Source organism: Cherax quadricarinatus, chromosome 51, assembly GCF_038502225.1.
Source record: "Cherax quadricarinatus isolate ZL_2023a chromosome 51, ASM3850222v1, whole genome shotgun sequence".
Classification (NCBI taxonomy): Eukaryota; Metazoa; Arthropoda; class Malacostraca; order Decapoda; family Parastacidae; genus Cherax; species Cherax quadricarinatus.
In genome coordinates, this window is record NC_091342.1 from 4913560 (window position 1) to 4939857 (window position 26298).

A 26298-nucleotide genomic window follows, 5' to 3' on the forward strand; every position below is an offset into this window, starting at 1 on the left:
CAACACATTCGCACAAGCCTGTTCGATGTTCAAGCCATTGACCACTCAAAACTTCCTTTACCTTTTCCTCCCACCTTTATGACAAGAAGAAAAAGCATTTTTCTAATTATCACCGTGAATAACTATAACAAGACATTATATATCTAACTTAGCCTAGTGACAACATACACAAAAACCTATGTAAATCCATGATAAAGAGAGACTGTAATGTTATAGATTTTATTTCAAAGAAGTTTTCTTTGGTAACTTTTGCACTGTACAATTCAGAAACTTGAAAGAAGAGTACACAAAATTTTTATTCACAAAAATACAAATTACTAGATAAACAAACAATTTTAATATTCTTCTTGAATAACAACTTCATATAGACAACAAAACTGAAAAATCTTTAAGTCATTACAAAGGTTTATTACAGTATTTAACATTGATTGCCTTGTATAAAATTAATTCTTTCCTTATCAATAAATTTCACTGGACAGTAACAAAATTTTACTAATCATTAAATTATCTAAACAGCTCACACAAGAACAAAAATTACAAAACACTTTTGGGGTTTAAAAATGACTGCTCAAATGCACATTTAGTCCATTAATGGCTTTAAAATAATCCTAACAAGCATGAAGAATTTAGAGAGCAGGATTAAAGTGTACGCGGAGATGTTAAAAAGCCTTTAATATAATCGTACATTTATTCACGTCTATCAATTCTTAAAATAATGACAACTTTTCACCAATACATTACATCCATTTATATTTCCTTGAACTGATAGTTTATGAAATGGCAAACAAGCAAAATTCAGTGATTACTACTACTATCATGAGTGAATACTAAACCCGTAGAGGTTACACACTGCCTGGTAAATAGGAGGCAATCAGGTTTGATCCTAGAGTACAATTTCTTGGATCAAGAGCCCCCTCACCAGCATCAAGGCACCTCCAACGATAATAAAATATGCTCATATAGTGTTAGACAATAATTTTAACACTTCCTCACTTTATACATTTTTGTTGATATGTGATGGTCTATTTCTATTGGTAATTTCGTATAAGCAATTTACACCTCTACATAACACTGTTGTTACTTAGGTAATGAAGGATTACCGGTTTATAAAAAGAGCTGGAAATTCAGTTCAGAATAGAACTGATTTACCATGTTCAACACAGTGAAACTATCCTACATCCACTTTGTTCCTTGAGTGAAACAACCCTCTTTCGTTTTCCTTAAAATGCAATTACACACAAGGCAGGGTAGGGTCTATAGAAAAGGAAAGACATAATTTTATAAATGAGTCATACAAAGAAAGGCAACCAAAAAAATTAAATTTTTATTGCAATATATTATGTACATCAGTTATAACTTTAAAAGTCTTGTCTTCTGTCAATTTTCTTCCTGAGTATCAATTATATGCTAATGCTTCATGGTGCTATTGAAACAGTGCTACCATCAACTTATGTTTCTCCTGTACACATGCATCTATTCTTGAATTTGGTCTGAAAGAGAGTTACCATTATTAGGTTTAATTTTAGAACAAATGTAATACAGTACAAAAATCAATACTTTTTCAGCGATTGAGCAATACAGCCTTTCTAGGGTTAAAAGTATGAAAAAATTTAAGCATTAAGTTAAAATTAGCGAAGCAGCAGGGGTGGATGGGATAAAACTGAGACGCTAATGTTTGAGACTAGAATGTTTGGTACAACTGTTCAGTGTCTAAGAAAGAATTTATGTATTCTAGGTAAAGCATATCGTAAACTGTGACTAATAGTATGAATAGAAAGGATGATAACAAAAACAAGTTTAGTTTAATGTGAGAGGGATATCTTTTTTTTTCAATGAACTAGCCATATCCTGGCCAAGCAGGGTAGAATATCTTAATACAACTCTACTGTTCCAACAAAGATAACAATAAACATGAAAATCTAAATCTTTCTTTCAACAAACTGGCCATATCCCACCAAGGCAGGGTGGCCCAAAAGAAAATAACAAAAGTTTCTCCTTTTAAATTTAGCAATATATACAGGAGAAGGGGTTACTAGCCCCTTGCTCCTGGCATTTTAATTACCTCTTACGACACACATGACCTACGGAGGAAGAATTCTGTTCCACTTCCCCAAAAAACTTATCAGAAATTCTTCATAAGATATATAACAACATTCCATTTTACCTGGATAGGAATAACTGAAGTGCACTCTTTGTCTGAGATGGGAAGAGGGGCTGGGTCACAAGACACGTTAACATCTTAAGACATCCATGCAAGTCCCAATCCAAAATAAATTTTTTATCCTGAAAAATAATAATATTTAGCTACTAAAACCTAAATATTTTAGGCGCATTTTTCCCATTACAAAAGTATAATGTAATCTGACTAATAATAAGCAATATCAACAAATCTAACAATCTTTCTTAACACACCGGCTGTCTCCCACCAAGGCAGAGGGACCTGAAAAAGAAGAACGCTTTCACCATCTCTCACTCCATCAGTCTTGAGGTATGCTGATACTAAAGTTAAGATACCCCTCCAAACTACAATATCCCCACCCATCCTTACTTTACAGTAATCATCAATGGATCATCTAAATAATTAAGACCTGTGAATGGAAGCACTTGCCCTGTTTCCTGACAAATGAAACAACAAATACAGCCTCTCCTCACTTAACAATGGAGTTCCATTCCTAAGACCATGTTGGTAAATGAATTCGTCGCCAAGTGAAGAGCATACTATAATGGTAGTTGCTTTATGTCAACCATCTTTGATATTGCTTTAATGTCACTACTGCACCATTTATAACATTTCTGGTATATTTTTAAATGCTTATACAGTAGGGTAGTGTGTATTGTAAAAAAACAGAATAGAGGAAATCAGCTCTAATATACATTATTTAGGTATGCACACTGGTCAGACAGCCTGTTGTAAATCCGAGTCATCGGTAAACGAGTACATCACTAAGTGAGGAGAGGCTGTAACAATAATAATTATACTTTATCTATGGTAGAACGAAGGCAGGGTAGGAGTCGGCCTAGGAAAGGTTGTAGGGAGGGGGGTTAAAGGTTTTTGTGTGCATGGGGCTTTGACTTTCAGCAAGTATGTGTGAGCATGCTAGATAGGAGCAAGTGGAAACAAATGGCTTTTATGACTTTACCTGCTGTTTGAGTGTGAACAAAGTAAGTTATGGAGGAATTCAGGGAAACTGGCAAGCCATACTTAGAGTCCTGGAGGTGGAAAGTACAGTGTCTGCACTTTGAAGGACGAGCATTGATATGTTGTAGTTTTTTAACCGTAATGTAGGAATGCCTCTGGCAAGACAGTGATGGAGTGAATGATGAAAATTTTTCTTCTTTCTTGGGCCACCCTGCCTTAGTGGGAAATGGCCAATGTGTTAAAAAAAAAAAACTGGATAAAGAAGGATAAAGAAGGTATACTGTATTAAATTCACCTGATTTAAGATATAGGTTGAAAATAATTTGGCCTTCTTGCACTAAACCATGCCATCTTACTGACACAATACTGTTAATTCCACAAATAAACATGGACTTCAATTAGATCACACATTATAAGTCATTCATTTTCTTAATAATAATATACATAAGCTTTCAATATTGATATCCACAGAGAGCTGAAGCTAAGTTTATTTTAGATTTCAAGATTTATAAGCCCTCAGAAAAAGCTACTGCTAATGTGGAAAACTCATCCCAGTGCTACATAGCGAGGTGGAAAGTGTTGAGGGCCAAATGTAAAAGAAGGTAGTTACTCTTGGTGTATTGAATCAGTTTCAGTTAAAGTCATAGAAAGAACCTGCATTATCATTTCAATTAGAAGTTAGGCCAACATGAACATGTCCATCTAAAAATTATACACAAAATTTTTTACTCTGCTTATTGATCTAAATACTCAGGTGTAACTATGCACATAGTCAATTTATCTTAAATGCATTGTCACTGAAAGAAAGCATGATCATTGTAACATGTCTGATAGCATTACCTCACATTTAATAAGACCTAGATGTACAAGAAGATTATTTGTAACAACAGAAGATAAATCTCCATTCTGGGCTGCAGCAAATACAGCTTTGGCGATATGTTCTGTCGCATTCTTCACAGCTTCCTGAATCTGTAGGAAAAATAAAAGTTTGACAAATAGAGGGATAGAGCAAGGAGAGGAGAATTAATATATATTAATGCAAATGGGAGGGAGGAAAGGGGAAGTAGGAAAGAGAGGGGAGGAGGGGAAGGAAGGAGGGAAGGAAGGATGGAGGGAGGGAGGGAGGGAGGGAGAGAGGGAGAGGGACAATGGGGACAGGAAGAGAGATGATAAAGTTTAGTGTGATAAACCTATACTATTACAACAAACTACAGTATTCATGTTTCACCACTGATGTATATATTGCATAAATATACATCTCTTGAATTCTAAGCACAAAAGCACTTACAGAAACATATCATACCTCATTATTACTTGCAATTGCTATTGATGCAGTTCGCATAAACATGCCAAAACAGTTGAAAATGAACTCTTCATCAGATCTCCCTCCCATTCTCCTAGCTTCTTCTACTAGCTGGGAGGGACCAGAATTTCCTAGACCTAGCAGTCTTCCCACTGTTGGCTGCTCATAAAACTCAGCTGCTGTGCACTAGTCAAAAACAAAGAACAATTATGAGTGCAATATAAAGTGCAATCTTATTGTTACAAACCAACTGATTACATAAGTTTTAAAGTTTAATACTGTACTATCACTCCTAAGACTTTCTTTTCTTTGTCTTGTCTTAGCAAGAGGCAGAAAACACTGATAAAGGAAAGTATGATACAAATAATCTAAATATACAGTAAAATTAATCTTTTCAAATTCCATTATTCAAAAAATGTCCTGAATCTGAAATATCAAAATTACAAATCTTTCAGACAAGTAAAAAAAATCTTAACTTAAAACTGAGAATCTATTTCTGATATTCTCAAAAAATGCTTCACAAAATTTTCACTTCAGCAGAATGAACCTTGAAATTTTGACTTTTATAACAGGGAAAATATTCTGAATCTCCTGTGAACATTTCAAAAATCAGCTAAACAATCTCCCCAAGCAAATGCTGAAAGTAAGACACTGGTAGCAGAGAAACCATTTAATATCAGTGTCTTTATTTCCACTTGATGGTTTTTGCTACTGTCTACCCTAACAGATGCTGGCTATGTATTTTGAGCATACTTTTATCTTGAGAGATCTCAGGATGTCTGGTAAAAAAAAAAAAAAAAAAAAAAAAAAAAAAAAAAAAAAAAAAAAAAAAAAAAAAAAAAAAAAAAGGGAGGTTTTGTGGGTGAGGGGCTTGGACTTCCAGCAAGCGTGCATGAGCGTGTTAGATAGGAGTGAATGGAGACGAATGATACTTGGGACCTGACGATCTGTTGGAGTGTGAGCAGGGTAATATTTAGTGAAGGGATTCAGGGAAACCGGTTATTTTCATATAGTCGGACTCGAGTCCTGGAAATGGGAAGTACAATGCCTGCACTTTAAAGGAGGGGTTTGGGATATTGGCAGTTTGGAGGGATATGTTATGTATCTTTATATGTGTATGCTTCTAAACTGTTGTATTCTGAGCACCTCTGCAAAAACAGTGATAATGTGCGAGTGTGGTGAAAGTGTTGAATGATGATGAAAGTATTTTCTTTTTGGGGATTTTCTTTCTTTTTTTTTTGGGTCACCCTGCCTCGGTGGGAGACGGCCGACTTGTTGAAAAAAAAAAAAATATATATATATTTCTTTCTTTGAACACATCGGCCGTATCCCACCAAGGCAGGGTGGCCCAAAAGGAAAAACGAAAGTTTCTCCTTTTACATTTAGTAATATATACAGAAGAGGTTACTAGCCCCTTGCTCCCGGCATTTTAGTCGTGTCTTACAACACGCATGGCTTACGGAGGAAGAATTCTATTCCACTTCCCCATGGAGATAAGAGGAAATAAACAAGAATAAGAACTAGAAAGCAAATAGAAGAAAACCCAGAGGGATGTGTGTATATATATACATATATGCCTGTACATGTATGTGTAGTGTGACCTAAGTGTAAGAAGAAGTAGCACGACGTACCTGAAACCTTGCATATTTATGAGACAGAAAAATGGACACCAGCAATCCTACCATCATGTAAAACAATTACAGGCTTTCGTTTTACATTCACTTGTCAGGACGGTAGTACCTCCCTGGGTGGTTGCTGTCTACCAACCTACTACCTACAATATATATATATATATTTTTTTTTTTTCAACAAGTCGGTCGCCTCCCACCGAGGCAGGGTGACCCAAAAAAAAAGAAAGAAAATCCCCAAAAAGAAAATACTTTCATCATCATTCAACACTTTCACCACACTCACACATTATCACTGCTTTTGCAGAGGTGCTCAGAACATAACAGTTTAGAAGCATATATGTATAGAGATACACAACATATCCCTCCAAACTGCCAATATCCCAAACCCCTCCTTTAAAGTGCAGGCATTGTACTTCCCATTTCCAGGACTCAAGTCCGACTATATGAAAATAACCGATTTCCCTGAATCCCTTCACTAAATATTACCCTGCTCACACTCCAACAGATCGTCAGGTCCCAAGTATCATTCGTCTCCATTCACTCCTATCTAACACGCTCATGCACGCTTGCTGGAAGTCCAAGCCCCTCACCCACAAAACCTCCTTTACCCCCTCTTTCCAACCCTTTCGAGGACGACCCCTACCCCTCTTTCCTTCCCCTATAGATTTATATGCTTTCCATGTCATTCTACTTTGATCCATTCTCTCTAAATGACCAAACCACCTCAACAACCCCTCTTCTGCCCTCTGACTAATGCTTTTATTAACTCCACACCTTCTCCTAATTTCCACACTCCGAATTTTCTGCATAATATTTACACCACACATTGCCCTTAGACAGGACATCTCCACTGCCTCCAACCGTCTCCTCGCTGCTGCATTTACCACCCAAGCTTCACATCCATATAAGAGTGTTGGTACTACTATACTTTAATACATTCCCTTCTTTGCCTCCATAGATAACGTTTTTTGACTCCACATATACCTCAACGCACCACTCACCTTTTTTCCCTCATCAATTCTATGATTAACCTCATCCTTCATAAATCCATCCGCTGACACGTCAACTCCCAAGTATCTGAAAACATTCACTTCTTCCATACTCCTCCTCCCCAATTTGATATCCAATTTTTCTTTATCTAAATCATTTGATACCCTCATCACCTTACTCTTTTCTATGTTCACTTTCAACTTTCTACCTTTACACACATTCTCAAACTCATCCACTAACCTTTGCAATTTTTCTTTAGAATCTCCCATAAGCACAGTATCATCAGCAAAAAGTAACTGTCAATTCCCATTTTGAATTTGATTCCCCATAATTTAATCCCACCCCTCTCCTGAACACCCTAGCATTTACTTCTTTTACAACCCCATCTATAAATATATTAAACAACCATGGTGACATTACAGATCCCTGTCTAAGACCTACTTTTACCGGGAAGTATTCTCCCTCTCTTCTACACACCCTAACCTGAGCCTCACTATCCTCATAAAAGCTCTTTACAGCATTTAGTAACTTACCACCTATTCCATATACTTGCAACATCTGCCACATTGCTCCTCTATCCACTCTATCATATGCCTTTTCTAAATCCATAAATGCAATAAAAACTTCCCTACCTTTATCTAAATACTGTTCACATATATGCTTCAATGTAAACACTTGATCTACACATCCCCTACCCACTCTGAAACCTCCTTGCTCGTCCGCAATTCTACATTCTGTCTTACCTCTTAATTCTTTCAATTATAACCCTACCGTATACTTTTCCTGGTATACTCAGTAAACTTATTCCTCTATAATTTTTACAATCTCTTTTGTCCCCTTTCCATTTATATAAAGGGACTATACATGCTCTCTGCCAATCCCTAGGTACCTTCCCCTCTTTCATACATTTATTAACCAAAAGTACCACCCACTCCAACACTATATCCCCCCCTGCTTTTAACCAACCAACCAACCAACCAACCAACCCCACACACACACACACACACACGCACACACGCACACACGCACACGCACACGCGCACACACACACACACACACACACACACACACACACACACACACACCAAGGCAAGGATATCCTTGCCTTGGTGGGATATGGCCAGTGCATTGAAAAAAAAAAAAAAAATCAAATCTATGTAAGTGCTAGTACCACTATACTCTGATACATTCCTCTTTTTGCCTTCATATATACTAGGCCTTGCAAATAAAAAAATTCACCCTATCCCCCCTTAGTCTACCTAATCAATTACACATTTATCCCTTTAGTCTACCTAGCCAATAATAAATTTGCTTATGCCATAACTCAAATATTTTTTTTTTTTACATTGGCCATCTCCAGAAACACAATGAGAATTTTTTTTTAACACGCTGGCCATCTACCACCACTTTCACCATCATTCACACTACCACTATCTTTGTAGAGATGCAGATATGACAGTTTAGATATCGCTCAAAACAGCAAATATCCCAAACTCCTCCTTTAAAGTGTAGGCATTGTACAAAATTTTAATACAATAACAGCCTTACTTAACAATGCTCGTCTAGTTCTTGATCTGTCCCATACTGTTCCTGGTGAATATCTTTTCACATTAACATTAGTGGTTGGGTTACACAGACTGTTTGGTTCATACCCAAAAATACACTTGGTTATGATTTAAAAGCATTTAAGAATGCTATGCCTCCAATAATTATATAACTGTAAGCAAGCCTCTGAAGGGGAGTTGTTGAAATGTTGCAGTTTTTTAACTGTAGTATAGACATGTCCCTGGCAAGACAGTATTGGAGTGAATGATGATGAAAGCATTTCTTTTTCAGATCACCCTGACTTGGCAGGAAACAGCTGATGTGCTAATAATAAAAAAAGCAAGCCACCATACAGCACTTTGATAGCATCATATATCCAGGCCCATACATTAAGCATGATACAGTACATTGCACAAAAGCATAAATTACTGTACAGTACAAGGATTTCTCCTGACAAATACAGTATAATATACTACTAACTTTTACAGGCTGCACTGCCATTTCTGTTCTTTTAAGCGGGCTAACTCCAGATTCCACCACCTCATGTACTTCTTCATCCTCTTCTTCATCACTTTCATCTTCTTCATCATCCTCCTCCTCCTCCTCCTCTTCCTCTTCGTCATCTCCTGATTCCTCACTGTCATCATCATCTTCATCACTATCAGGAGATTCATCATTTTCCAAAGTAGCAAGGGCATCTAAACAGCCTATCTCTTGCAGTATATAAACAAGATTCTCTCGACCTTCTTCACCTGGAATGGTTTAATTAAGGAAGGTCTAAACAATCATAATATGCTTTAGCTTTAAATAATTGTGGCACAAATAAATGTACATTACCAAAAGACTGCCTCCCCAAAAACATAGATATACAGTGTATAAACAAGTTTATTATTTTATTTTAGACCAAAACTAACACAGCAATCTAGCTTTGCTAATATTTTTTTTTAAACACATCAGCTGTACGTGAGGCATTACGTAAAATGAAAGGGGGTAAAGCAGCTGGAACTGATGGGATCATGACAGAAATGTTAAAAGCAGGGGGGGATATTGTGTTGGAGTGGTTGGTACTTTTGTTTAATAAATGTATGAAAGAGGGGAAGGTACCTAGGGATTGGCAGAGAGCATGTATAGTCCCTTTATATAAAGGGAAAGGGGACAAAAGAGACTGTAAAAATTATAGAGGAATAAGCTTACTGAGTATACCAGGAAAAGTGTACGGTAGGGTTATAATTGAAAGAATTAGAGGTAAGACAGAATGTAGGATTGCGGACGAGCAAGGAGGTTTCAGAGTGGGTAGGGGATGTGTAGATCAGGTGTTTACATTGAAGCATATATGTGAACAGTATTTAGATAAAGATAGGGAAGTTTTTATTGCATTTATGGATTTAGAAAAGGCATATGATAGAGTGGATAGAGGAGCAATGTGGCAGATGTTGCAAGTATATGGAATAGGTGGTAAGTTATTAAATGCTGTAAAGAGTTTTTATGAGGATAGTGAGGCTCAGGTTAGGGTGTGTAGAAGAGAGGGAGACTACTTCCCGGTAAAAGTAGGTCTTAGACAGGGATGTGTAATGTCACCATGGTTGTTTAATATATTTATAGATGGGGTTGTAAAGGAAGTAAATGCTAGGGTGTTTGGGAGAGGGGTGGGATTAAATTATGGGGAATCAAATTCAAAATGGGAATTGACACAGTTACTTTTTGCTGATGATACTGTGCTTATGGGAGATTCTAAAGAAAAATTGCAAAGGTTAGTGGATGAGTTTGGGAATGTGTGTAAAGGTAGAAAGTTGAAAGTGAACATAGAAAAGAGTAAGGTGATGAGGGTGTCAAATGATTTAGATAAAGAAAAATTGGATATCAAATTGGGGAGGAGGAGTATGGAAGAAGTGAATGTTTTCAGATACTTGGGAGTTGACATGTCGGCGGATGGATTTATGAAGGATGAGGTTAATCATAGAATTGATGAGGGAAAAAAGGTGAGTGGTGCGTTGAGGTATATGTGGAGTCAAAAAACGTTATCTATGGAGGCAAAGAAGGGAATGTATGAAAGTATAGTAGTACCAACACTCTTATATGGGTGTGAAGCTTGGGTGGTAAATGCAGCAGCGAGGAGACGGTTGGAGGCAGTGGAGATGTCCTGTTTAAGGGCAATGTGTGGTGTAAATATTATGCAGAAAATTCGGAGTGTGGAAATTAGGAGAAGGTGTGGAGTTAATAAAAGTATTAGTCAGAGGGCAGAAGAGGGGTTGTTGAGGTGGTTTGGTCATTTAGAGAGAATGGATCAAAGTAGAATGACATGGAAAGCATATAAATCTATAGGGAAAGGAAGGCGGGGTAGGGGTCGTCCTCGAAAGGGTTGGAGAGAGGGGGTAAAGGAGGTTTTGTGGGCAAGGGGCTTGGACTTCCAGCAAGCGTGCGTGAGCATGTTAGATAGGAGTGAATGGAGACGAATGGTACTTGGGACCTGACGATCTGTTGGAGTGTGAGCAGGGTAATATTTAGTGAAGGGATTCAGGGAAACCGGTTATTTTCATATAGTCGGACTTGAGTCCTGGAAATGGGAAGTACAATGCCTGCACTTTAAAGGAGGGGTTTGGGATATTGGCAGTTTGGAGGGATATGTTGTGTATCTTTATATGTGTATGCTTCTAGACTGTTGTATTCTGAGCACCTCTGCAAAAACAGTGATAATGTGCGAGTGTGGTGAAAGTGTTGAATGATGATGAAAGTATTTTCTTTTTGGGGATTTTCTTTCTTTTTTTTGGGTCACCCTGCCTCGGTGGGAGACGGCCCACTTGTTGAAAAAAAAAAAAAAAAAAAAAAAAAAACTTACCGAGATACGAGGCCGTAAAGTTGGCACTTGGCGATCACCTGGCGGCAACATGGAGCGCTGCCACTTGCAGAAGTGTTGCCGATATATCTTTTTTTTTTCCATTTTTCATATTATTTTATATAATTTTTATGTTCTGATAATTACAATTTATCTAGGTAGTAGGTTGGTAGACAGCAACTGCCCAGGGAGGTACAGTGGACCCCCGCATAACGATTTTAATCCGTGCAAGAGGGGTAATTGTTATGCGAAATAATCGGTATGTGAATGAATTTTCCCCATAAGAAATAATGGAAATAAAATTAATCCGTGCAAGACACCCAAAAGTATGAAAAAAAAATTTTTTTACCACATGAAATGTTAATTTTAATACACACAAACTGAAAAAGGCATGCACACTTACATGACACTTACTTTTATTGAAGATCTGGTGATGATTGATGGGATGGGAGGAGGGGAGAGAGAGTGTTAGTGTTTAGAAGGGGAATCCCCTTCCATTAAGACTTGAGGTGGCAAGTCCTTTTCTGGGGTTACTTCCCTTCTTCTTTTAATGCCACTAGGACCAGCTTCAGAGTCACTGGACTTCTTTCGCACAACATATCTGTCCATAGTGGCCTGTACCTCTCGTTCCTTTATGACTTCCCTAAAGTGTTTCACAACATTGTCAGTGTAATAATCACCAGCACGGCTTGCAATAGCTGTGTGAGGGTGATTTTCATCCATGAAGGTTTGCACTTCAAGCCACTTTGCACAGATTTCCTTAATCTTTGTAGTAGGCAACTTCTTCAATTTCTCTCTCCCCTCCTCTGAACCAGTTTCCTCAGGTCTGGCCTCTTGCTGTTGAAGTTGATCTATCAGCTCATCAGTGGTTAGTTCTTCATTGTCCTCCTCCACCAACTCTTCCACATCCTCCCCACTAACCTCCAACCCCAAGGACTTTCCCAATGCCACAATGGATTCCTCAACTGGCATAATCCTCTCAGGGTTAGCCTCAAACCCTTCAAAATCCCTTTTGTCTACACATTCTGGCCACAGTTTCTTCCAAGCAGAGTTCAAGGTCTTCTTAGTCACTCCCTCCCAAGCCTTACCTATAAGGTTTACACAATTGAGGATATTAAAGTGCTCTCTCCAAAACTCTCTTAGAGTCAGTTGAGTTTCTGAGGTCACTACAAAGCACCTTTCAAACAGAGCTTTTGTGTACAGTTTTTTGAAGTTTGCAATAACCTGCTGGTCCATGGGCTGCAGGAGAGGAGTGGTATTAGGAGGCAAAAACTTCACCTTAATGAAGCTCATGTCCCCATAAAGTCGCTCTGCCACGTCTGTAGGATGACCAGGGGCATTGTCTAACACTAGGAGGCACTTAAGTTCTAATTTCTTTTCAGTTAGGTAATCTTTCACATTGGGGGCAAATGCATGGTGTAACCAGTTATAGAAAAAGTCCCTAGTGACCCATGCCTTACTGTTTGCCCTCCACAGCACACACAAATTATCCTTGAGGACATTCTTTTGCCTGAACGCTCTGGGAGTTTCAGAGTGATACACTAATAAAGGCTTAACTTTGCAATCACCACTAGCATTGGCACACATCAACAAAGTAAGCCTGTCTTTCATAGGCTTATGTCCTGGGAGTGCCTTTTCCTCCTGAGTAATGTAGGTCCTGCTTGGCATTTTCTTCCAGAACAGGCCTGTTTCATCACAATTAAACACTTGTTCAGGTTTCAGTCCTTCACTGTCTATGTACTCCTTGAATTCCTGCACATATTTTTCAGCCGCTTTGTGGTCCGAACTGGCAGCCTCACCATGCCTTATCACACTATGGATGCCACTACGCTTCTTAAATCTCTCAAACCAACCTTTGCTGGCCTTAAATTCACTCACATCATCACTAGTTGCAGGCATTTTTTTAATTAAATCCTCATGCAACTTCCTAGCCTTTTCACATATGATCGCTTGAGAGACGCTATCTCCTGCTAGCTGTTTTTCACTTATCCACACCAATAAGAGTCTCTCAACATCTTCCATCACTTGCGATCTTTGTTTCGAAAACACAGTTAAACCTTTGGCAAGAACAGCTTCCTTGATTGTCTTTCTGGTGCCCACAATAGTAGCGATGGTTGATTGGGGTTTCTTGTACAACTTGACTAGGTCGGCGATACGCACTCCACTTTCATACTTATCAATGATCTCTTTCTTCATTTCTATTGGAATTCTCACCCTTATTGGTGTACGGTTGGCACTAGAAGCTTTCTTGGGGCCCATGGTCACTTATTTTCCAGAAACAGCACCGAAAACACTGTAATAATACGAAATATTCCGAGTGTATGCTTGGATGTTACCGCGGAGGCTGGCTGGTAAACAACGGCACGGGCGGCACATGTGAGGCTGGCTGAGGGCGCACATTGGACGCGTCTCGGACGAAAATCGGTGAGCGGGTTTTTAATCGGTATGCGCGGCAAAATTTTTGCGATTAAAGCAAGCGGTATGCGGATTAATCGCTATGTGATGCCATCGTTATGCGGGGGTCCACTGTACTACCGTCCTGCCAAGTGAGTGTAAAACAGAAGCCTGTAATTGTTTTACATGATGGTAGGATTGCTGGTGTTCATTTTTCTGTCTCATAAATATGCAAGGTTTCAAGTATGTCTTGCTACTTATACTTACACTTAGGTCACACTACACATATGTGTACAAGCATATATATATACACACATCCCTCTGGGTTTTCTTCTATTTTCTTTCTAGTTCTTATTCTTGTTTATTTCCTCTTATCTCCATGGGGAAGTGGAATAGAATTCTTCCTCCGTAAGCCATGCGTGTTGTAAGAGGCGACTAAAATGCCGGGAGCAAGGGGCTAGTAACCTCTTCTCCTGTATATATTACTAAATGTAAAAGGAGAAACTTTCGTTTTTTCTTTTGGGCCACCCCGCCTCGGTGGGATACAGCCGGTGTGTTGAAAGAAAGAAAGAAGAATTACAATTTATAGTAGTTCTTATCATTTCATAACCAATCTTTGTTCTGACACTAGTATTAGGTACTGAAATTGTATTCACATTGTCACAAACACATTGACAGGTGGACATTTTCACCTGCCTTGGTCATTTACTATTGTCTTGAAATATATACAAAGTATTTAAAGATCCCAGCAATGTTTTGGATATGTGGAAGTATATAATAATAGTGAGGAGGAGGAAGAGGAAGAGGAAGAGGAGGAGGAGGAGGAGGAGGAGGAGGAGGAGGGAGGGAGGGAGGGAGGGAGGGGAGGGAGGGAGGGAGGGGGGAGGGAGGGAGGGGAGGGAGGGAGGGGAGGGAGGGAGGGGAGGGAGGGGAGGGAGGGGGGGAGGGAGGGAGGGAGGGAGGGAGGGGAGGGAGGGAGGGAGGGGAGGGAGGGGAGGGAGGGAGGGGGGAGGGAGGGAGGGAGGGAGGGGAGGGAGGGAGGGAGAGGGAGGGAGAGGGAGGGAGGGGAGGGAGGGAGAGGGAGGGAGAGGGAGGGAGAGGGAGGGAGAGGGAGGGAGAGGGAGGGAGAGGGAGGGAGGGAGGGGTGACAGTGACATGATAAGATGAGATAACATTTGATAAGAGCTGACGTTTGATGAGCATTCGCAAGGGTGCAGTGATAAGACTTGATAAGAAAAGATTAGAGTCTGCTTTGTTTTCACTGGTACACAAAGATGTCTGTCAATCTCCCTGTCTGTCTATCCATCTAGCTCTCTGTCTCAGAGAGCCACAAGACTGCGTCGTCATCACGTTTACTCACATCTTCAAACACAGTATAGCACTTTGTCCTGATTTTTTGGGTTATCCTAGGTAATTTACACTATGTATACTTGTATTTATGTGTACCTGTGAGACAGAGATAGACAGACAGATAGAAAGAGATAGACTAGAGACAGAGACAAAGATAGACAGACAAATGGAGAAAGAGCCAGGCCGCCAGCAGCCAGCAAGCCAGCCAGAATTGTTTCTCTTTACTTAGGGCATAGGTTATAAGACATTCTGAAAGGGTGTTGCACAAATATTGCACATGGGTTATTATCGAGGCTTTTTTATATTTCCTCGACCACTTGTGGCCACATCCACCTCAAAGCCACTAAACTCAGGGTTAAAATCACTCTCCTCTTAAAATGGGAGTGTTAATACTACATGACATCAGTGAATCCCAGGTGTTTGCTGCGCTGTTTGCTGTAGCTGGTGCTCATTTGAAATGGTGCTCCTACAAGGTACTAAGTGGTCCCAGATTTTTTAATACCGCACACACTGAGTGTTAGAACCCATTCTATGCTGACAAGGCATCTCAGGCCAATCGTGGCAAATTTGAAGGCAGGAAAAATAAAACGTACATGTACGTTTGGGGCACTAGCAGTAAAAACGTATATACATGTATACATTTGAACCGTTTACGGGTTAAAACAAGTACAGCACCTTCAATCAAGGAATATAAACAAATATTACATACCAAACTGGTTACCATCCAAATTAAGAGTTTTAAGATTCTTTTTGTTGATCATAGCATCAGCAATGGCAAGGCCACCTTCAATTCCAATTTCATTGCTGTCCAAGTATAGTTCCTGGAATAAAATACCTTTTTAAGAATATTATTAAAATAAGAACATCTTTTTTATAACAGCTTACACCTTTGCAGCAAATATCAATAATTTCCTTATAACATCAACTAAATCATTAAAAATACTAATTTATAATCAGGAAGAGCTAAATAAAGAAAACAATAGAACTCAAGGTTTTTTACTCAATCTGACAGCCACTGATGAATTAAAACATTCACTGCAGGCTGATTTTGAATATCAAAGATGAAGTAGCAGGACAATCTACATCAGTAGTTTGTTTTATTTACATTCAAGTTAGCACTAGTATCAACCATACATTACCATTACACAAAAATTAAGTGGGTCTCCTGGTAGCATTTGTATCAACCATTCATTACTATCATAAACACCATCAAACTACTGGGATAAACACTAGTCATACAATCATCCCATTCCAATAATAAAACATTTGTCCAAGCTCAATCATCTTTCTCTGACTGAAAATTACACTTTATATTTCAAGCACTTTGCCAATTTTATGGTTTATTATAAACACAAGTCTCATTGTTGTCTCGGCTCCTAGCTTGCTATCAGTGTTCTACCCTTGTGTTATACTTTCCAAGACAACCATATCCTGTCCACATACCCCTGCTTTTCCATGGTGAATAATAATTATTTCAGTTTTATTCGACTATTAGTACACCATTTCTTGTTTGTATATTTATCAGCAACATCGTCCTGACACAGATCTTTTCCAGATGACCTTCTCACTGCCAAAAGAGGGTTACTGATATAAAACTGGAGATACTGATAATGGCTCTATGGTTTGAACTCTATGGATGACTGGGATCAAGCAATTTGGCTGTCATTTGTGTCACTGCCTAAGAAACAGGAAGTCTTCTTGTACAAAATGGGGTGCAGCAGTTTGCTAGTCAGCAATGTATGGTCTTCAGTATAGTGTTAGAAATGGGGCAGTTTTTCTGAAAACTAAAACTTAGGGCTAACACCTTGGGCCTCAGACCAAGCACCAGGGTGACTGTAGGTCCAACACTCACCACCTATGGATGTAAACAGTATTTGAAGCAAATGGTGTGTAGTATATTTGTTACAAATGTTTAAAGTGATGGTTAATTTTCACAAGATTGTCTGCATATTAAGTACTAGGGGACTCAATGATGGTATCTCAAACCTCAATAAAGAGAAAAAATGTAATCACTACCTTTGTGGCCAGGACCTCAGATCAGGTCTCCTACACTGATAGGGAAATGTTACAGGAAAAAGAACTGCAGTAGATTGTCAATTATAATGGGGGTTATGTTCCTGAAAATTGGCATGTAATCTTAGTTATTAATCTGAAGAACACATGGAAAAAACAATGTTACATTCTTGAGACCTCCAAAATATCCAAGGTAGGAGTGACCCAAAGTAATCAACACATTCACTTATTTTTAAAATATCCTAATAAGTCAAAAATAATAAATTTTAACTTTACATTCTAATGGACGTTGCTTGTTGACATGGAAGTGCATGGAGTGTTAATGTGGCCCTTACTGAGCTGAGATGAATGTATTGAAGGTCATCATCACACAAAGAATCATTATATGTCAACAAATGTGAATATAAGAGCCACATTTCCAACTGGGCCTGTTAAGTTGTAATGTAAAGTGAATTTCACCCAGGAAGTCAGTCAATCATTATTGTGCATCCCTGTGATATCACTTGCCTGACACTAGTTTCAGAGGTAGGCAAAAGAAAAATATCAAATTACCCTTAATTTTTGGTGATCGGACAACAATGCACTACCGATGAATTTTGCACCAGTAGTTTTGATAAGACAGTCTCCAAAATTTATTATTTCAAGGTTTTGCATGGAAGGTAACTTCTCTGCCATAGCCCGAGCTCCCTTGGGGGTAAACGTGCTGAAACAAAATATATCGTGTATGACATGCAGAGCACCTGAATCATTAAATTTTTCGTTGGTGGGAAAATTGAATAACATTTTAAATCAGTATTACAGGATGAAGTTCACAAGATGGACATCCAAGAACTATGGAAAATCACAAAACATTACAGAAAGATCAATGACTGCAGAAATGCAAGAGAATTTGAGCCATCAAGAATCACAGCACAATCACGAGGCTACAAATTATCTTGAGTAAGGAATCACTGAGTACAATAATTCTGACAGTGACTGTCACAACAAATACTTTTAAAAGCAACCAACTTTAATGCTTTTATTACTGAAAAATACTCATCTTTATGATTTCTGTTATAACAACTCTTTTTCCATTACAGTTTAATCACAAAAATATCAAGCTCTAAAGGGTATATACAGTACCGTTACTTACTTATCATTTAGGTTAATAATTCTTAGATTTGGGTTCATACTGAAAGCTTCAGCCAAGGCTGCAATACCTTCATGGAAAATCCCATTCTGGGGCATTGCTACTTCCTCTAGGGTGCCCACTGCTTTAAAAAATTCTGCAAATTCTTTTGCACCCTCCTTTTCTAACCTGTTGCGTCCTGAAATGAATACCTGTAAAGGATATTTTACATAATTTTTTTATTATTTACATTTCAGTTATTTCAAGTACGTATTTTTGCCCTTGAGCAAAATAAAAGTAGCTTAGCCTGACTGGCTTTATGAGGATGTCATCCTGGTAATTACTTACTGTATCAAGAACTGATATGAAACCAGAATTAGGATTCACTGAATATATGGGATTTTTTTTTTTTTTGACAATTATTTTGTTTTGTAACTGTACTAATTTGGTCAAATACTGTACATTTTCGTCTGGTTGGTATAAATAAATGCACGATTTCCTCTCCTTTATACATAACACTAGCCAGCAAATACTTACAATTCCTAGTGAGAGATCATACCTTAAGTTTGAGGGGCGTACCAGCTGAGTTGGCATTGGCCACTAGTTTCATTAATGATTCAGCCAACATAGTGCCTCCCTTTATACCGAGCCCATTATTGTTTAGACGAAGTTCCTGCAGAAAATGGAGAATAAATAGGCTTTTATATCTGATAAGGAACATCAAAGTTTGTAAATGTCAACACTCAAACTTTCACTATGGAGGAGCACATACTTAGAACTAATACTATATGTACTATCAGAATGGGTAAAGAGTGGGTTTTGCAAAATGTGCATATGACAGGAGTGACTTGATATTATTAGGTCAGGTGTTAGTCCATATTTTCCGAGAATGTGTTGAACAAGGTGATACAATGCAACAATCTCCCCTGATTCTTTTGGATGGTGTTGTTTGTGACTACGGCTTCTAAATATCTTTCCACACCTGTCTTCATCCTCAGTTACTAGCCTGTCATTGTTACACAAGGTTTAATGAATTTTCCACAATAAATTACTTGCATTGCTGATGGCATAGATGGTATGGCATACCTGAATTCTCTAGTGAATATCAAATGATGTTTCACCCATATTTGTCATTTTGCACATAGTACAGACATCCATTATGATGTAACATCATTGTGTTTTAGGTCTAGTGAGGTCATGGATAGTTTTTGATGTCACAAAATGTAGATGGTTTGCCTGCATGATAAACCTGGTACTGAATATAGGGTTAATGGTCCAAGTTGGACCGAAATGTTGTCACAAGTTTCTTTTTCCTATGTGGGTTATTTGTGTGTAGCTAGATAACTAAGATTTATTGGATTACAATGAAGTGTTCTGCTTCTAGGGGCTCTTAGGACAGACATTAGCCAATATGGGGCTTAGGGAAGGCAGTTATGGATATTACAAATTTGTTTGTAGAAGTAGAAGCCATTGTTGAACATGTTATATACCTAACTGGAGTCCCTAGAACTTGAATGATTATTTACCATCACATCTCCCATTATGTAGATGAGTTATGTGAATGACATCCTTGTATGTTAGGTAAAAGGACAAATGCAGCTAATGTAACATTTTATTGCAGCAACTTTTTGCTTTCCAGGAGCTTTGTCAAGCTTGGCAAAGTTCCTGGAGAGCAAAACATTGCTGCAATAAAATGTCACATTAGCTGCATATGTGTCCTTTTATCTATTATATTGTTGGTAATTCTACCAATGTTATTTGAATGTCCTCATAATAGCAACCAGATTCCTCGAACTTAAGAGCTCCCAGAATATTCTTAACTGGTGCGTAAGCCGTACTAGCATGTCTGAAACCCTGAAAGGGTTAACTAGTCACACAGTATGACTAATTAACCCTTTCAGGGTTTCCGACATACTAGTACAGCTTACGCACCAGGGTTTTTGACATACTAGTACGCCTAAATTCTAGTGCCCTCAAATCTAGTGAGAGAAAGCTGGTAGGCCTACATATGAAAGAATGGGTCTATGTGGTCAGTGTGCGCAGTATAAAAAAAAAATCCTGCAGCACGCAGTGCGTAATGAGAAAAAAAAAAAACAGTGTTCTTGGTTTAAAACAGCGACTTTGCACTATATTTTCATATGGTATTTATGACGGAATTCTAGTTTTCCTGGTCTCATTTTATAAAATGGAAGACACATTACAGAAATTGAGATGATTTTGATTGGTTTTACAATGAAAAGTACCTTGAAATTTAGCTCAAAGTAGCAGAAATCTTAGATTTTTGCCAAAGTTCAAAAGTAAACAAATCATGCTACGCGTCCAATACACGTCAACTGGTGAGTCTAATATTCTTTCACAAGTGCGCTGATATTATTTATACCATTTCTACATTTCCATCAAATTTCATAATTTTGGTGTCATTATGATCGGGAAAAGATTCTCTATCTATTCATAAATTTTTTTTTTTTTCTGAAATTTTGGCAACCCTGAGAACACGTCTGGGAGAGGGCCTGTCGACCCTGAAAGGGTTAGTGGTCCAAGGCGAACCAAAATGTTGTCATAAGTTTCTTTCTCCTATGTGCAGGTTGTCTGTATATTATTCTTATCTAGCTATGATATGTAGACAACGTCTCTGTAATAGTGTTTACACGCTCTAATCTCTAGAACTTACAGAGACTGAACATGGTGAAACATGCCAAACATTTTAAAAAGTATAAATGTGTTAAAACCACAAGTCATTATATGAGAATAAAGCTCTCAACTCACCTCTAAAGAGTAACATACTGGAGAACTCATAAATTCCACCATTCCTTCCACACCAATTGGCCCCAAGGCATTATCACTCAAGTCCAATTCCTTTAACTTTGCCCCTGCACGCATTAAACCGGAAAAGAGGTGGCGCTGAAAGAATGAAATGTACATCATGAGAATACTCTGGTGGTATGTACTAAAAAGGGGAAAAGTATAATTTACCACTGAACCTCCCATAACCTAACATTTAGACCTGAAAAGAAAATATTTTAATCAAGGTATCTTTACAAAATATATATACAGTGGACCCTCGACCAACGATGGCATCGTCTAACATTAAATCCGACTAGCGATACATTTTAACGCAAAAGTTTTGCCTCGACTAGCACTAAAAAACTCGACCAACACGATTCGTTCCGTTCGAGATGCGTCCACTTGTCGCCAGTGTTTACAAGCCAGCCAGCCACCGCGGTCCCATCCAAACATACAATCGGAACATTTCATATTATCACAGCGTTTTTAGTGATTGCACCTGCAAAGTAAGTCACCATGGGCCCCAAGAAAGCTTCTAGTGCCAACCCTACAGCAAAAAGGGTGAGAATTACTATGGATATGAAGAAAGAGATCATTGCTAAGTATGAAAGTGGAGTGCGTGTCTCCGAGCTGGCCAGGTTGTACACAAAACCCCAATCAACCATCGCTACTATTGTGGCCAAGAAAACGGCAATCAAGGAAGCTGTTCTTGCCAAAGGTGCAACTATGTTTTCGAAACTGAGATCGCAAGTGATAGAAGATGTTGAGAGACTGTTATTGGTGTGGATAAATGAAAAACAGATAGCAGGAGATAGCATCTCTCAAGCGATCATATGTGAAAAGGCTAGGAAGTTGCATGACGATTTAATTAGAAAAATGCCAGCAACTAGTGGTGATGCGAGTGAATTTAAGGCCAGCAAAGGTTGGTTTGAGAGATTTAAGAATCGTAGTGGCATACATAGTGTGATAAGGCATGGTGAGGCTGCCAGTTCGGACCAAAAAGCAGCTGAAAAATACGTGCAGGAATTCAAGGAGTACATAGACAGTGAAGAATTGAAACCTGAACAAGTGAGGTACAGGCCTCTATGGACAGATATGTTGTGCGGCAGAGGTCCAGTGACTCTCAAACTGGCCCTAGTGGCATTAAAAGAAGAAGGGAAGTAACCCCGGAAAAGGACTTGACACCTCAAGTCCTAATGGAAGTGGATTCCCCTTCTAAACACTAACACCATCCACACTCTCCCCTCCTCCCATCCCATCAATCATCACCAGATCTTCAATAAAGGTAAGTGTCATGTAATTGCACATGTCTTCTTCAGTTTGTGTGTATTAAAATTAATATTTCCTGTGGTAAAATTTTTTTTTTCAATACTTTTGGGTGTCTTGCACGGATTAATTTGATTTCCATTATTTATGGGGAAAATTAACTCGACTAACGATAGTTTCGATTAACGATGAGCTCTCAGGAACGGATTAATATTGTTGGTCGAGGGTCCACTTGCAAATTTAATAGAACTGAATAAGTTTATTTAGGTACAGGTACACATGAGTACAATTAGTATATGCTGAATCTAACTTAAGATCCATGTTTTATGAGATGGTATTGTGCTAATAAAAATGCAGCCTTCAAATAACTTGTGTGCTACTCACTAGTGCATCTGGAATCTCCGTTTTCAGCCTGCCAGTGAAGAGATCCTTCCAGTGAGCACGTTCAAACTCAGGGTGAGCAGCTAGAGCTTCACCCATCACCTCTGCTGCCTCCACACCAAGAGTGTTGGCTTCCAACTGTAAGCACTGTAGAATCTCTGTGTTCCGAATGGCTTCGGCTGCATTTCTGACTGTGGAGAAAAGTTATATACTGTACATAAAATGTGGTGACAATAAAACACTATGGACTTTCTGCATGCACAACTAAATGGCACCCATCTCTGTACAAACATTGTACCATGCTGAAATAAATTATTTTTTTTTTTTAACAAGTCGGCCGTCTCCCACCGAGGCAAGGTGACCCAAAAAGAAAGAAAATCCCCAAAACGAAAATACTTTCATCATTCAACACTTTCATCTCACCCACACATAATCACTGTTTTTGCAGAGGTGCTCAGAACACAACAGTTTAGAAGCATATACGTATAAAGATACACAACACATCCATCCAAATTGCCAATATCCCGAACCCCTCCTTTAGAGTGCAGGCACTGTACTTCCCATTTCCAGGACTCAAGTCCGGCTATATAAAAATAACCGGTTTCTCTGAATCCCTTCATTAAATATTACCCTGCTCACACTCCAACAGATCGTCAGGTCCCAAATACCACTCGTTTCCATTCACTCCTATCAAACATGCTCATGCACGCCTGCTGGAAGTCCAAGCCCCTTGCCCACAAAACCTCCCTTACCCCTTCCTTCCAACCTTTTCAAGGACGACCCCTACCCCGCCTTCTTGCTTGTGCTCCAGAATCTTCACGACTATGGTGCTCTTCACACCAACTCCAAGGCTGAGGGACTGATTACCTCATCTTTCTGTATATAGTTCCACTGTCTTCAAATTATGTCCTAGAATTTGTATTGATAAAGCCACTGGATAGCAAAATGTCTATATTAAAGATACCCAAATGGTGCATATGTCTAATTTTCATCTTGTTGGTATTTTATAGCATTCATGTACAACTTGTCAGACACTGCAACATCATGGAATCTTGGTTCTGAGGACCTCTCCACAACCTTCTTCACTTCTACTACCCTGTCCCTTGGGTACGACCTACTTCCACTGGGGAATCCCGCCTACCAGTGACAATGCCTTCGTCTGCTACCTGTCCCCTTTCACCTGATGCCATTATATAAGCGCCAGCCTTCTTGCCTGTGCTCCAGATTCTTCACGACTACAGTGCTTTTCACACCAACTCCAAGGCTGAGGAACTGATTACCTCCTCTTTTTGTATATAGTTCTACTGTTTTCAAATTATGTCCTAGAATTTGTATTGATAAAGCCACTGGATGGTGAAATGTCTACATTAAAGATATATACCCAGATGTTTCATATGTCTAATTTTCATCTTGTTGGTATTTTTATACCAATCATGTACAAAGTCAAAGTTATTTATTTCCATTAGGGTCCCTGGAACATGGACATCGAGAGATACATAAAACTCTCTTGAGCATACTCGATGTCTAATAGAGATGGTCAGCACTCAACCTATAGTTCCACCACCTATGCTGAATGACCCACATGGGTTTACTTCATAAAATACAGTTAAGCTCAACATATCCACATTTTATACCTTATGTTTTATTGCAGGATCAATTTCTGAATGTTGCCTGTAATTAGAAAGAATTCTGTATTTTATGTTAGGTTACACAAAACTATAATGTTGTAACATTAATAAGGCAGCTCTAATCATAAATTTATTAGAGAGAGGTTACAATTCCACAAATCAAGAGCCCTTTATTGACCCCAAGGCACCTTCCTTGAAGGGAGCATAGACCAGTAAGCTTAATAAGTTTACTTAGTGTAAATTACCTAGGATAATCCAAAAAAAAGTCAGTGACTTATTTCCATTGGGGTCCATGGGGAGGCCTACTGCATTGATCCTCCACTGTTAGAAAATCAAAGTGATTCAGACATTACTGGATTATTCAAGGTAATCTACAAGTTACTGTGTAATGCACCTATAAAAATCTAAACTTCTCTTATACTAGGCCAGCTTGGTCCCTGACCAGGCCATTATAATTATTATAATCATGGGAAGTGGTAAACCAGTAGGATTATACAGGGCATGTGGGGGGGGGGGGAAGGAAGGTATTCAGGCTCAATTCAGGGAACTGGAGCACAAATCCAATTCCCTAGATCAAAAGCCCCTCATCAGTGTCAAGGAACCTCCATTGAGGGGCCTGACCAGGCCAGTTTGATCCCTGACAAAGCCAGTTTGGCCCCCCCTGACCAGGCCAGCTTGGCCCCCCTGACCAGGCCAGCTTGGCCCCCCCTGACCAGGCCAGCTTGGCCCCCCCTGACCAGGCCAGCTTGGCCCCCCCTGACCAGGCCAGCTTGGCCCCCCCTGACCAGGCCAGCTTGGCCCCCCTGACCAGGCCAGCTTGGCCCCCCCTGACCAGGCCAGCTTGACTCCCCTGAAAAGGGCAGCTTGGCCCCCCTGACCAGGCCAGCTTGGCCCCCCTGACCAGGCCAGCTTGGCCCCCCTGACCAGGCCAACTTGGCCCCCTGACCAGGCCAACTTGGCCCCCTGACCAGGCCAGCTTGGCCCCCTGACCAGGCCAACTTGGCCCCCCTGACCAGGCCAGCTTGGCCCCCTGACCAGGCCATCTTGGCCCCCCTGACCAGGCCAGCTTGGCCCCCCTGACCAGGCCAGCTTGGCTCCCCTGACCAGGCCAGCTTGGCGCCCCCGACCAGGCCAGCTTGACTCCCCTGACCAGGCCAGCTTGGCCCCCTGACCAGGCCAACTTGGCCCCCCTGACCAGGCCAGCTTGGCCCCCTGACCAGGCCAGCTTGGCCCCCTGACCAGGCCAACTTGGCCCCCCTGACCAGGCCAGCTTGGCCCCCTGACCAGGCCAGCTTGGCCCCCCTGACCAGGCCAGCTTGGCCCCCCTGACCAGGCCAGCTTGGCTCCCCTGACCAGGCCAGCTTGGCGCCCCCGACCAGGCCAGCTTGACTCCCCTGACCAGGCCAGCTTGGCCCCCCTGACCAGGCCAGTTTGGCCCCTGACCAGGCCAGCTTGGCCCCCTGACCAGGCCAACTTGGCCCCCCTGACTAGGCCAGCCCGGTCACACGAGGCTGTATGTAGTACATGCTTCAACCACTGGCAATTTAAAAATATATCTACAATGACTAAGCTATAGATGACGGGACACCACGAACATGGCTCTGCAGCCGTAGCTACAAACAATAGATAATTACAGGTATATCACTAGTGTCAAGATAAACTCGACTGTAACCACCACTACTACTACTACCATCATCAGCTGTGGTCCACTTGTTGTTCTCTCCAGCGAAGCTCAACGTCGACGACATCTCGATGGCTTAATAGTTCTCACGTTGATGGTCGAAGACAGTAAATCTCAAGAAAAATAAAAAGAAAAGGCGCCAACGGCAGACATTCGAATATCAATAATGGCAGCAGCAGCAGCAGCAGCAGCAGCAGCACCAGGGGTTCCTAAAACTCTATTACTCTTTTATCCTACTATTCAACAACAAAC

At 39.9% G+C, this 26298-nt stretch overlaps 1 protein-coding gene and 1 long non-coding RNA gene across 3 annotated transcripts; one reads left to right on the forward strand and one right to left on the reverse strand.

Annotated features, from left to right (window-relative positions):
• Positions 1 to 207: 207 nt before the first annotated feature.
• On the reverse strand, positions 208 to 26261 carry RanGAP (Ran GTPase activating protein). The gene is made up of 12 exons (XM_053784967.2): positions 26056 to 26261; positions 22741 to 22928; positions 21073 to 21207; positions 18866 to 18979; positions 18331 to 18518; positions 17751 to 17901; positions 15895 to 16006; positions 9089 to 9360; positions 4443 to 4628; positions 3980 to 4108; positions 2165 to 2283; positions 208 to 1490 (listed from the first exon to the last, which is right to left on the reverse strand). The coding sequence occupies exons 1-12, from the start codon at positions 26111 to 26113 to the stop codon at positions 1424 to 1426; spliced, it is 1719 nt and encodes a 572-aa protein (XP_053640942.1). The 5' UTR covers positions 26114 to 26261; the 3' UTR covers positions 208 to 1423.
• LOC128694716 (uncharacterized) lies at positions 15071 to 24116 on the forward strand. 2 transcript variants are annotated; one of them, XR_008407886.2, is made up of 4 exons: positions 15071 to 15245; positions 17992 to 18137; positions 22768 to 22877; positions 23769 to 24116. It is a non-coding gene; the product is annotated as an uncharacterized lncRNA (long non-coding RNA). The 2 variants fall into 2 exon arrangements; XR_008407887.2 differs by lacking the exon at positions 17992 to 18137.
• Positions 26262 to 26298: the final 37 nt, after the last annotated feature.

What these genes read in the sequence shown, in the direction of transcription:
- RanGAP (XM_053784967.2), bottom strand. Translation starts at nt 26,113, where the DNA reads ATGTCGTCGACGTTGAGCTTCGCTGGAGAGAACAACAAGTGGACCACA. An exon ending in CCGATCACCAAAAATTAAGG is followed by an intron (nt 16,007 to 17,750) that starts GTAATTTGATAT and finishes ATTTTATTCCAG; the next exon opens with GAACTATACTTGGACAGCAA. An exon ending in TTTGGATGGTAACCAGTTTG is followed by an intron (nt 9,361 to 15,894) that starts GTATGTAATATT and finishes AAACCATTCCAG; the next exon opens with GTGAAGAAGGTCGAGAGAAT.